Here is a 13,351-nt window from a genome sequence, read left to right as displayed (position 1 = left end):
AGAGGAAATAGGCAGTCTACCTGAAAAAGAATTCAGAATAATGATAGTAAAGATGATCCAAAATCTTGGAAATACAACAGAGAAAATGCAAGAAACATTTAACAAGGACCTAGAAGAACAAAAGATGAAACAAGCAATGATGAACAACACAAAAAATGAAATTAAAAAATACTCTGGAAGGGATCAATGGCAGAATAACTGAAGCAGAAGAATGGATAAGTGACCTGGAAGATAAAATAGTGGAAATGACTACTGCAGAACAGAATAAAGAAAAAAGAATGAAGAGAACTGAGGACAGTCTCAGAGACCTCTGGGACAACATTAAACACACCAACATTTGAATTATAGGGGTTCCAGAAGAAGAAGAGAAAAAGAAAGGGAATGAGAAAATATTTGAAGAGATTATAGATGGAAACTTCCCTAATATGGGAAAGGAAATATTTAATCAAGTCCAGGAAACACACAGAGTCCCATACAGGATAAATCCAAGGAGAAACACGCCAAGACACATATTAATCAAACTGTCAAAAATTAAATACAAAGAAAACATATTAAAAGCAGCAAGGGAAAAACAACAAATAACACACACGGGAATCCCCATAAGGTTAAGAGCTGATCTTTCAGCAGAAACTCTGCAACCCAGAGGGACTGGCAGGACATATTTAAAGTGATGAAGGAGAAAAACCTACAACCAAGTTTGCCCAGCAAGGATTGCATTCAGATTTGATAGAGAAATTAAACCTTTACAGACAAGCAAAAGCTGAGAGAGTTCAGCACCACCAAATCAGCTTTACAACAAATGCTAAAGGATCTTCTTCAGGCAAGAAACACAAGAGAAGGAAAAGGGCTACAATAACAAACCCAAAACAATTTAGAAAATGGGAATAGGAACATACATATCGATAATTACCTTAAATGTAAATGGATTAAATGCTCCCACCAAAAGACACAGACTGGATGAATGGATACAGAAACAAGAACCATATATATGCTGTCTACAAGAGACCCACTTCAGACCTAGAGACACATACAGACTGAAAGTGAGGGGATGGAAAAAGATATTCCACGCAAATGGAAACCAAAAGAAAGCTGGAGTAGCAATTCTCATATCAGACAAAATAGACTTTAAAATAAAGACTACTAGAAGACACAAAGAAGGACACTACTAACGATCAAGGGATCGATCCAAGAAGAAGATATAACAATTGTAAATATTTATGCACCAGATGTAGGGGCACCTCAATACATCAGGCAACTACTAACAGCCATAAAAGGGGAAATCGACAGTAACACATTCATAGTAGGGGACTTTAACACCCCACTTTCACCAATGGAGAAATCATCCAAAATGAAAATAAATAAGGAAACACAAGCTTTAAATGATACATTAAACAAGATGGACTTAATTGATATTTTTAGGACATTCCATCCAAAAACAACAGAATACGCATTTTTCTTAAGTGCTCATAGAACATTCTCCAGGATACATCATATCTTGGGTCACAAATCAAGCCTTGGTAAATTTAAGAAAATTGAAATTGTATCAAGTATCTTTTCCAACCACAATGCTATGAGACTAGATACCAATTACAGGAAAAGATCTGTGAAAAATACAAACATATGGAGGCTAAACAATACACTACTTAATAACGAAGTGATCACTGAAGAAATCAAAGAGGAAATCAAAAAATACCTAGAAACAAATGACAATGGAGACACGACGACCCAAAACCTATGGGATCCAGCAAAAGCAGTTCTAAGAGGGAAGTTTATAGCAATACAATCCTACCTTAAGAAACAGGACACATCTTGAATAAACAACCTAACCTTGCACCTAAAGCAATTAGAGAAAGAAGAACAACAACAACAAAAAAAAAAACCCAAAGTTAGCAGAAGGAAAGAAATCATAAAAATCAGATCAGAAATAAATGAAAAAGACATGAAGGAAATGATAGCAAAGATCAATAAAACTAAAAGATGATTCTTTGAGAAGATAAACAAAATTGATAAACCATTAGCCAGACTCATCAAGAAAAAAAGGGTAACGACTCAAATCAATTGTGTTAGAAATGAAGAAGAAGTAACACCTGACACTGCAGAAATACAGAAGATCATGAGAGATTACTACAAGCACCTCTATGCCAATAAAATGGACAGCCTAGAAGAAATGGACAAATTCTTAGAAATGCACAACCTGCCAAGACTGAATCAGGAAGAAATAGAAAATATGAATGGAACAATCACAAGCACTGAAATTGAAACTGTGATTAAAAATCTTCCAACAAACAAAAGCCCAGGACCAGATGGCTTCACAGGCGAAATCTATCAAACATTAAGAGAAGAGCTAACACCTACCCTTCTCAAACTCTTCCAAGATATAGCAGAGGGAGGATCACTCCCAAACTCATTCTTCGAGGCCACCATAACCCTGATATCAAAATCACACAAGGATGCCACAAAGAAAGAAAACTACAGGCCAATATCACTGATGAACATAGATGCAAAAATCCTCAACAAAATACTAGCAAACAGAATCCAACAGCACATTAAAAGGATCATACACCATGATCAAGTGGGATTTATTCCAGGAATGCAAGGATTCTTCAATATATGCAAATCAATCAAAGTGATACACCATATTAACAAATTGAAGGAGAAAAACCATATGATCATCTCAACAGATGCAGAGAAAGCTTTCGACAAAATTCAACACCTATTTATGATAAAAACCCTGCAGAAAGTAGGCATAGAGGGAACTTTCCTCAACATAATAAAGGCCATATATGACAAACCCACAGCCAACATCGTCCTCAGTGGTGAAAAACTGAAAGCATTTCCACTAAGATCAGGAACAAGAAAAGTTTGCCCATGCTCACCACTCTTATTTAACATAGTTGTGGAAGTTTTAGCCACAGCAATCAGAGAAGAAAAAGAAATAAAAGGAATCCAAATCGGGAAAGAAGAAGTAAAGCTGTCACTGTTTGCAGATGACATGATACTACTATACATAGAGAATCCTAAAGATGCTACCAGAAAACTACTAGAGCTAATCAATGAATTTGGTAGAGTAGCAGGATACAAAATTAATGCACAGAAGTCTCTGGCATTCCTATACACTAATGATGAAAAATCTGAAAGTGAAATCAAGAAAACACTCCCATTTACCACTGCAACAAAAAGAATAAAATATTTAGGAATAAACCTACTGAAGGAGACAAAAGACCTGTATGCAGAAAATTATAAGACACTGCTGAAAGAAATTAAAGATGATACAAATAGATGGGGAGGTAGACCATGTTCTTGGATTGGAAGAATCAACGTTGTGAAAATGACTATACTATCCAAAGCAATCCACAGATTCAATGCAATCCCTATCAAACTAACACTGGCATTTTTCACCAAAATACAACAAAAAATTTCACAATTTGTATCGAAACACATAAGAACCCGAATAGCCAAAGCAATCTTTAGAACGAAAAACAGAGCTGGAGGAATCAGGCTCCCTGACTTCAGACTATACTACAAAGCTACAGTAATCAAGACAGCATGGTACTGGCAAAAAACCAGAAAGATAGATCTATGGAACATGATAGAAAGCCCAGAGATAAACCCACACACATATGGTCACCTTATCTTTGATCAAGGAGGCAGGAATGTACAGTGGAGAAAGGACAGCCTCTTCAATAAGTGGTGCTGGGAAAACTGGACAGGTACATGTAAAAGTATGAGATTAGAACACTCCCTAACCCCATACCCAAAAATAAGCTCAAAATGGATTAAAAACTTAAATATAAGGCCAGAAACTATCAAACTCTTAGAGGAAAACATAGGCAGAACACTCTGTGACATAAATCACAACAAGATCCTTTTTAACCCACTTCCTAGAGAAATGGAAATAAAAATAAACAAATGGGATCTAATGAAACCTCAAAGCTTTTGCACAGCAAAGGAAACCATAAACAAGACCAAAAGACAACCCTCAGAATGGGAGAAAATATTTGCAAATGAGGCAACTGACAAAGGATTAATCTCCAAAATTTACAAGCCGCTCATGCAGCTCAATAACAAAAAATACAAACAACCTAATCCAAAAATGGGCAGAAAACCTAAATAGACATTTCTCCAAAGATATACAGATTGCCAAAAAACACATGAAAGAATGCTCAATATCATTAATCATTAGAGAAATGCAAATCAAAACTACAATGAGATATCATCTCACACCAGTCAGAATGGCCATCATCAAAAAATCTAGAAACAATAAATGCTGGAGAGGGTGTGGAGAAAACGGAACACTCTTGCACTGCTGGTGGGAATGTGAATTGGTACAGCCACTATGGAGAACAGTATGGAGGTTCCTTAAAAAAACTACAAATAGAACTACCATATGACCCAGCAATCCCACTACTGAGCATATACCCTGAGAAAACCGTAATTCAAAAAGTGTCATGTACCAAAATGTTCATTGAAGCTCTATTTACAATAGCCAAGAGATGGAAACAACCTAAGTGTCCATCATCAGATGAATGGGTAAAGAAGATGTGGCACATATATACAATGGAATATTATTCAGCCATAAAAAGAAATGAAATTGAGTTATTTGTAGTGATTTGGATGGACCTAGAGTCTGTCATACAGAGTGAAGTAAGTCAGAAAGAGAAAGACAAATACCATATGCTAACACATATATATGGAATCTAAGAAAAAAGAAAAAATGTCATGAAGAACCTATGGGTAAGACGGGAATAAAGACACAGACCTACTAGAGAATGCCCTTGAGGATACAGGGAGGGGGTAGGGTAAGCTGTGACAAAGTGAGAGAGTGGCATGGACATATATACACTACCAAACGTAGAATAGATAGCTAGTGGGAAGCAGCCGCATAGCACAGGGAGATCAACTCGGTGCTTGTGACCACCTAGAGGATTGGGATAGGGAGGGTAGTAGGGAGGGAGAAGCAAGAGGGAAGAGATATGGGAACATATGTATATGTATAACTGATTCACTTTTTTATAAAGCAGAAACTAACAAACCATTGTAAAGCAATTATACTGCAATAATGATGTAAAAAAAAATCAATCAATATAATTCATCATGATAACAGACCAGGAAAAAAAAAAAAAAAAAAAAACACGTGAAGTCCTAGGTCACTCAATACTAAAGCCTGCAGGAAGCAGCCAGGAGAGCTGTGGATGTCAACAGGACAATGTGAGGGCAAATTTTGCCTCTTCTCTTAAGAACTTAAAAAGTCCACAAGAAGGAGGCAACTCATTGAATAGGGTGGCTGTGGACAAGTTACTTAACTTGGTTACCCTTTAGTTTCCTCCTCTCTAAAAGGAGGATAATAATAGAACCTACTTTGTGTCGTAAGAATTAAATGAGTTAATTCATCCAAAGCCCCTAATGTCAACTCTTATTTTAGGCCTGTTTTAACTGTTAATATTTGCTAAATTTCTCTTTGAGCTCAGGGACCCTATATTGAAAATCCTTTTTGGAATTTTAAAAGAAAATGTGTTAAGAGCAGAAGTTACAACTAGTGCTTGAAATTAATGAATTCTTTTAAAGACTCATTATTTGTGTTTCTATTTAGTCAGACCCACTTGTTTTTAGAGGGGTTTTAATTGAAATTTTAATTAAAATAGGAGTTCACTTGACTTATAAAATGGTGTTTATTATTCTCATCATAATGAGTACTTTCTATTTTTATTATTTAACTTGACTTTGAAGATTATCTTCAACAATAAATTCACATCAATTTTGTCTTACTAGGTATTAACAGGTGATATCTGTTGAGATGACTGTAAATGAGCTACTTTAAAATTGGTGTTGGAAAAAACAAACAAACAGCAACAGAAACTCTTTATCTTCTTATCTATATCATAAGCCAGAGGCAAAATTTAAGTTGCTGTTTGTGTAAGTGAATATGGAATACATAGGACCACAGATTATTAAAATTCATCAAAACAATTATCTAACAACTCTACTCTCTTTATTATTTCATGTTAATTTTAAATATACTTCTTTTAAAAAAAATTGATGGTTTTCAGCCCTTGTCATTTTTGGTTTTTTCTGACTAATAATTATGGATTTTTCTTATTGTTACCAAATATAAGAGGATCTGGTGGAACTGTTATGAACCAGTCTTTGTAGAAACTGGTTAAAAATGTACTCTCCCTTTTAGGTAAAAGCAGCCTTTATCTCTGCTGTTCTAGTATTGCCATTGTTTTCCTTGTAGGCAAATTCAGAATGCCTTCTTCTTTAATTCAAATTTCTTAGCCATAAAACTTCTTGAAATGCTAAATGCCCAACATTTCTAGAGAGGTCTGGCATCTGTACTCACCATGTCACACACTGTGTGACAGCTCACATGTGACAAGGACAGTTTTATCAGGAAAACACAACAGGTGTTTTGCTACATCTTGATACTAACAATGAAGAGATAAAACACATAATTTTTTATCAATGTTTGTAAATCAGATTTTGAATTGGATACCCTCATTTGAAATTGTCATAGGAAAACCTGGAAGTTATACACTGCTGTTTATGATATTTTATGTATTTTAGATTATTGTTCTGCACATTCTTTTAATATTTCCATCTGCCCTCTGTTATTATCTTCCCTGTATAAACAGTAAGCTCCTTTATTGTGGAGAATGGCTCTGTCTCCTCTTTCTTTTGCATAAACCCCATTATATCATGTACATTTTTTGAGACATAGCATATTAGCAATGGCCTTTTCAGCTCAGTTACTCTCTATGTTACATTATCAAGATTTTCTAAAATAAGATTTTAAATTATATATGAAACTTCAAGATAACTGTTGCCTCTAAACTTCAGGAGAGAGATTTGAAGTTCCACAAAGTACTATAAAGTAATTACAAACTTCAATCCCCTAGCAGTTGTATTCTACATGGAAAGGTCTTAATTGGCATTCTGATTGGCATGGTTTGTAAGTACTGAATTTACTGTATATACTTAGTGAAGTGAAGGATGCCCTTAGTGGCTGAAGCTGCTGCCACAAATCCTGTCTGTTTCCAAACCCTGGCACCTAAATTACATTTACACTTAAGCCACAGAGATGAAATACACACATTAGCACAGATGATCTTGCATCATAACATGCTAGGACCATAAGGAATTGTAGCGAATTATGCTGTCCTTATCCTCATTCTGGCTGGGAGGAAACTGAGGTCCAAGTTCATGTGGAATAGACAGCTTGGCAGAGGCTCTCAACTTTTCCTCCAATACCAGCTTGCCTGCACCCTGCCAGGATGTTGTATATGGAATATAATGTCATATTTTACTCCATAAAATCTTAGTAGGCAGAGATGAAAAATGCACACCAGGCTTTCCTTTGTACTTCTTGAAATTATGGATGGATTGAAAGCCAGAACTTGTGTTGCTTTGTTATTTAACATATGAATATGGGAGTGGGGAGACATGTACTGCAAGCATATAATGACTGAAAATGTTCTAAATTATGGTAGTTAAGGAAAATAAACAAAAATACTCTTTTGTCAACATTAAATGACACTTTTCTTAATAGAGCTAAATATTGTCAGCACAATTAAAATTTGCCTATTTTGATTTTTTTTTTTCCCAGCTACATGTGGTCATTTGAAAAAGCACACCTCAGCATGGTTCAGATAATCACAGGACAACTTGTTGAGTCCTTTGATGAAGAATTTAGGACTCTCTATGCCAGGTCCTCTGTCCCCAGCTCATTTGCATGGGAAGAGTCAGCAAGGGTGAAGCACAGCAAAGCACTCTGGGAGAATGGCATTTACCAGCATTCAGTGTCTTCCTTAGCTTCCATTTCCAGCCAAAGAAACCTTTTTGGTACACAAGACAAAATTCATAAACTAGATTCTAGCTACTTCAAAAACAGAGGGATATATACTCTCAATGAACGTGACAGATATAACATAAGAAATCATGCATACAGACCTCATTTTGTTTCCAACTTTAATGATCCAATCCGTCAGCATCAACACAGTCAGATAAATGAAAATTGGAAGAGGCATAGTTATGCTGGGGAACAGCCAGAAACAGCACCATACCTGCTGCTTCACAGGGCTCTGAATCGAACCGTTAATGCTCCCTATAATTGGAAAAGGCCTTCAGATAGTCTCAGTGTGGCATCCTCATCACAGGGAGGCTATGCAGGCCACCAGAACACACCTGCCCAGAGTTTTGCTGACCGACTTGCCCAGAGGAAGACAACAAACCTTCCAGAAAGGAATTCCAACGTGCGGAAGTCTTTTAACGGGACAGATAATCATGTTCGCTTTTTGCAACAACACATGCCAAACCTTGAACATACCACCAAGTCATTCTTGCGTAACTGGAGAATTGAATCCTACTTAAATGATCATTCAGAAGCTTCTTGTGATTCCAGTGGATCGGTTCTAGGTGACCGGTTTGAGGGCTACGACGGTCCTGAGAATTTGAAAGCCAATACCGTTTATACTCACTCTCGGCTTCGTTCTTCTTTTGTGTTTAAACCCACTTTACCTGAGCAACAGGAAGTTAACAGTTGTACAACTGATTCCTCAAATTCAACAGTCATTGGTTCCCAGGGAAATGACACTCCTAAAAAGATCCCAGACACCCCAACAGGCGCACAGCATCCGACAGACAAACCCTCACAGGAATCAACCCCCAAGCTCCCGTTGCAGTCAGAGGCACCAAAAACGCACACCCTACAGGTTCCCGAAAGGAACCTGGCAGTTTTAATCCCAACTACAAATGGCCCTACGGACTCAAACAAACATTTATGTACAACCTTGTCTGTAAATAAGCAGACAGAAAACCTAAAGAATCAAGAAAATGAGAATCTGCTTAAAAGGCGAAGTTTCCCATTCACTGACCACTCAAAAGCCAATTTAAATCATGGAAATAGTAAGCATTATGTGTATAGTACACTTACCAGGAATCGAATTAGACAACCAGAAAAAACTAAAGAGGATTTGTTAAAAAGTTCTAGAAGTGTTCATAATGTGACCCATGCCATGGAAGAGGATGAGGAAGAGGTTACCAAGAGAGACCCTCCAAGTGGCACTGCTATCAGATCAATTTCCATTGCTGCTTTGCTTGATGAGAATAAAGAAGAACCCAACAAAGAACTCACTTCCAAGAAAGAAGTGAAGGGTTCCCCAAGTTTTTTGAAAAAGGGCTCTCTGAAGTTAAGGTCATTACTTAGCCTTACCCCAGAAAAGAAAGAAAATCTATCCAAAAATAAAGCACCTGCCTTTTATAGAATGTGTAGTAGTTCTGACACTTTAGTTTCTGAGGCTGAAGAGAATCAAAAACAAAAAAAATCAGAACCCAAAATTGATTCATCTCCTAGAAGAAAACATTCTTCTTCATCCAGCTCTCCAGGCAGCATCCACAAGGGTAAGGAAGATGTAGCAGTTCGTTCATCTCAGGGGATACATTCTTCATCTGATGAAAGTAACAAAACTATACCTTCTTCAGGTCCAGTTGAAAGCAAGTTCTTGGAAAAAGCAGGAGATGCCTCTGCCCCGAGATTCAACACTGAGCAGATCCAGTACCGAGATTCGAAGGAGATTAAAGCAATTGTTGTTCCTGAAAGAAAACCAGCTTCTTCTCCAAGACCAAAGCCCAATGATGAGCTTATAAGAACTCATTCAATTGACCGGCGTGTTTACAGTCGTTTTGAGCCATTTTGTAGTATTGAAAGCTCTATTCAGCCAACAAGCAACATGCCAAATACCAGTACACACGACCCAGAAATGAAATCCTCAACTATGGGCAATAGTTATGGCAGGTCCAGCCCAATGCTTAATTACAACACTGGTGTTTACCACTCATATCAGCCAAATGAAAACAAGTTTCGAGGACTTATACAGAAGTTTGGAAACTTCATAAACAAAAATAAATGAAATACTGTAACTACAAATAGACTTTAAAATACAAAATAAATATGGCTATAAATATTTGTCCAAAGAACATTGTAGATTTTTTTTTGTAATATCCTAATAGATTTCTATGGGGGTGGAATTTTGGGTGTGAAGTATATGTTTACCAACTTACTAATGTATAGTAAAGTTATTGTTCTGTGTGATAAATTTAGTTGTGCTTAATTACACTATAGATGGAATGTCCATAAATACATGATTTTTAAATGGTAATAGTAAGACAAATGTAATGAAATTGTTTTCTTCAGACTGAAGATCTTCTTAAGTCTTAAATGGAAACTTTGGTGGAGAGATGGTATATGGATTTTAACCATTCATTGCAAATGCTTTCCTTATTAAAATGGATCATGGATCATAACGCTGTCAATGGTCCTTTATAGTACATCTTTGTGGGGTTTTCATAACTTCAAATTATGAGAAAATAGGACAAAGCCTTTGTGGTTTTTAATTACCTTTAAATTCTATGAGATAACTTGTATTTTATTAATGTTTTATTAACTTTTCTGTGGAACTGGTTGGGCAACAACAGTACAATTTAAACCATATAGCACAGCACATTTTTTATTTTATCTGAGGTGTTTGCAAAGTATCAACCTCAGGTAGTTCAAGTACACCATAGAAATTTATTTTCAGGATGTGCTTATTTCCACTCTGGACAAAGGGAGCCTGTACTGCACTCCACCCATCAGCTGCTGAACTTTTATTGTCATTCTTTCCTTCAAACTTATAGCAAGCCAACAGGAATTTGGAAAACCTGAATTATTCCTCTCTTTTTTCTAATACAAAGAAGGTTTTAGAAATGTAAACTTCTACATAAATTTTTATCTTGGATTAGTACGACAGTGCTTAGGTGTTTTGCTTGCAAAAGTCTTTGTTCTTTTCTATACTGTGCCAAATACACTCTGACTGCATAGTATTTTCTTGAGAGAACCCTGATGAAAATGAGGAGAAGTGCTATCTGGCTTGTTTCTTCCATGACCTTGGGGCCTCATTGAAAGTTTTAAATCTTTCTATATCTTAATTTGATGATGATATGCAGTTCATAAGATACACTTTGCCTTTCTTAGAGTAATGAAATAAAAGCTCTATATCCATTACAGAGACTTTAACTTGGCTTTATTTCATCCACAAAGAACAGAATTCAAGAAACAATGCATCATTTGAGAAGTGGAAAGTGTTTCTATGAAACTTTTTTTTTTTCGTTGCCCGACCCGGGATTGAGCCCATGCCCCCTGCAGCGGAGTCTTAACCACTGGACCACCAAGGAAATCCCCTATGACACTTTAAATATATGGTTTAACACCTTCTAAGTTGCTATATGAGGCAGCATGTTGTTTTCAAAATTCAAGATTCAGTCAAATATTAATATCTACGTCAATACTAAGTAATTAAAATAACGATATTGAAATATCTATGTCATTAAAAAAAATTTCCACAGTATTTTAAAACCATGATAAGAAACATGTCAGGAAAATACATGACAGCAGCAGAAGAAAACCTAACATTCATAGACCAGGTCCTCAGCTAGAATCTAAAGTCCCCGCGGCACTATTTTGCAGCTACCATTGTCCTCATTATTTACAGGTGATAATTGCGACACTGAGACTCAGAGAAGTAATGCCCCAAACCACATCACCAGTGAGTCATGGTACTAAAGTGTCTATAACATTATCACATCCTATTACCTCCCCAATGTGTTCAACACCTGCCTCACCCAAACTGTTGAGAATTAAATGAGAGAACGTTTATATTTCCTGACTCAACAACGATCAGCTAGCAAAGGTTTCGTTGTCTTTCTCTTTTGCTCTCTTTAAGAGTTGCAGAAATATATATCTAACTGTACAACAATAGCATTTTATATACACAAATCCAGAATATGGTACTCAATGTCACATCATTCATAAAAGTAGATTTTAAAACTCCTGCTATAACATAGGGAATTTCCAAGTACTACGATGTGGGAGTTGCTTGTTTTGGAAAGCTGAGTGTAAAAGATTGGAAAATTTGCACACTTCCTAATAATTTAACAGCATAAATGTAAACATTAAGAGTGAACAGTCATTTTTCACAGGAAAAGTAGCCAAGTATATTTACAAAAAAAAAATGTATTTTTTAAGAAAATGGCCTTTGGAATGTGTAGTTCCTTATAATCAAATAAGGAATTCAGTCACAATAAGAAAAGTGTTTCTAACTGTTAGCGTTTTAAATTTTAGAGTCATCTGGCAATTGTATGATCTTCACAGATTAGTATCAGATTATTAAAAAGCATTAGAATTGAGGTTTAATGTGTGACAGAGGTTTTTCATTTTGCTCTTAGAAAAATTCACTTCTGTGATTCTGGACCATAGTCATTTACTGATTTATCAAAGGAGAATCTGGAGTTAACCAAACCAGATTGATTTTAATATTACCCATTCTTTGTTATAGTGAGATAGGGCATCTTTCAGAGTGAAGGGGCTAATGGGCTGTCGTTAGGCAGCTCTGAAATTGGAAGTCCTGAAATTTACAGCAATGCAACTGAAACTGCACAAAGCTGAAATTACATAAAGACTATAGAGTTTTAATCAGTTTAATTATATGCAAAAGCCTGTTGCCTTTTTGTACAGCAGCTGCCATCATTTCTGGAAACACAGAGAGCTTTTAAGTAGTTCCTAAGTTCCTCCTCTCCCTGGTAGGGTTGGAAGCCCAGGGTTTCATTCCATCCACCTGTGACGGGTAGCTTGGGCTTTTTCATGGCAGATATATTCCCCTCTGCCTCTTTTCTTATTATCATTCTATTTTTTTCCTCCAGAAATATCTATATGTCAGCATCTATACACAGTAACTTTCCAAAGTTTCTGAGGCTGAGAAGCTCCACAGGGTTAAGACTGAGCAAGCATACAATGCTTCAGATAATTTACTCAGGGTTTTGAATTTTCAACAGACACACCCAAGCTTCATGGAGGTAATCATTTCAAGCAATATATTTTCTTTTTCTCCCCATATTAATTTTGGTGGAAAGATAATGTCACTTAGATGCAATTTTATATTAAAGTTTGGTGAGGCAATTTTTACTCTCTACATAGGACATTAGTTTGTAAGCAGAAACTCAGAAAATTAGGTACGATTTCAAAGTAGCTATTGACAGTTTCAGAATAGTTTAAGTGCCTGTATCCTGAACACACTGCTATCCCTCTGCTTCAGGGATTGGGATTGGCCACAATTCTGACGCAATGTGTTGAGGTCTGGGTATATGGTGGCCATCTACATTTGTGGAAACAAATATCTTATTTAATCTAGATGACATCTAGTGTAACCCAGATAAGGTTGAACTATGGCTGCACTCAACTATAACTTTACTCAAGATTTTCCAATTATTCAACTACTATCCCACAGATATTTGTCTTTTGTGGATATCTGTTGATTCTTAA

General features: G+C 36.2%; 1 protein-coding gene across 2 annotated transcripts in view; it reads left to right on the top strand.

Moving 5' to 3' along the window:
* SACK1B (scaffolding CK1 anchoring protein B) overlaps window positions 1-13,111 on the top strand; it is an 83,710-nt gene extending 70,599 nt beyond the window's left edge. The window contains exon 5 of one of the 2 annotated variants that reach the window (XM_027126888.1): window positions 7,604-13,111. In XM_027126888.1, the coding sequence (XP_026982689.1) occupies window positions 7,604-9,905 (2,302 nt within the window). In that variant the 3' untranslated portion in view covers window positions 9,906-13,111. The remainder of the gene's footprint in view (window positions 1-7,603) is intronic. The other variant, XM_027126887.1, reaches the window with a different exon arrangement.
* Window positions 13,112-13,351: the final 240 nt, after the last annotated feature.

Source organism: Aethalodelphis obliquidens, unplaced genomic scaffold (genome assembly GCF_003676395.1).
Source record: "Aethalodelphis obliquidens isolate GAN/ISIS:26980383/991018 unplaced genomic scaffold, ASM367639v1 scaffold31, whole genome shotgun sequence".
In the NCBI taxonomy this organism is placed as follows: Eukaryota; Metazoa; Chordata; class Mammalia; order Artiodactyla; family Delphinidae; genus Aethalodelphis; species Aethalodelphis obliquidens.
This window is presented reverse-complemented; position numbering and strand designations above follow the sequence as displayed.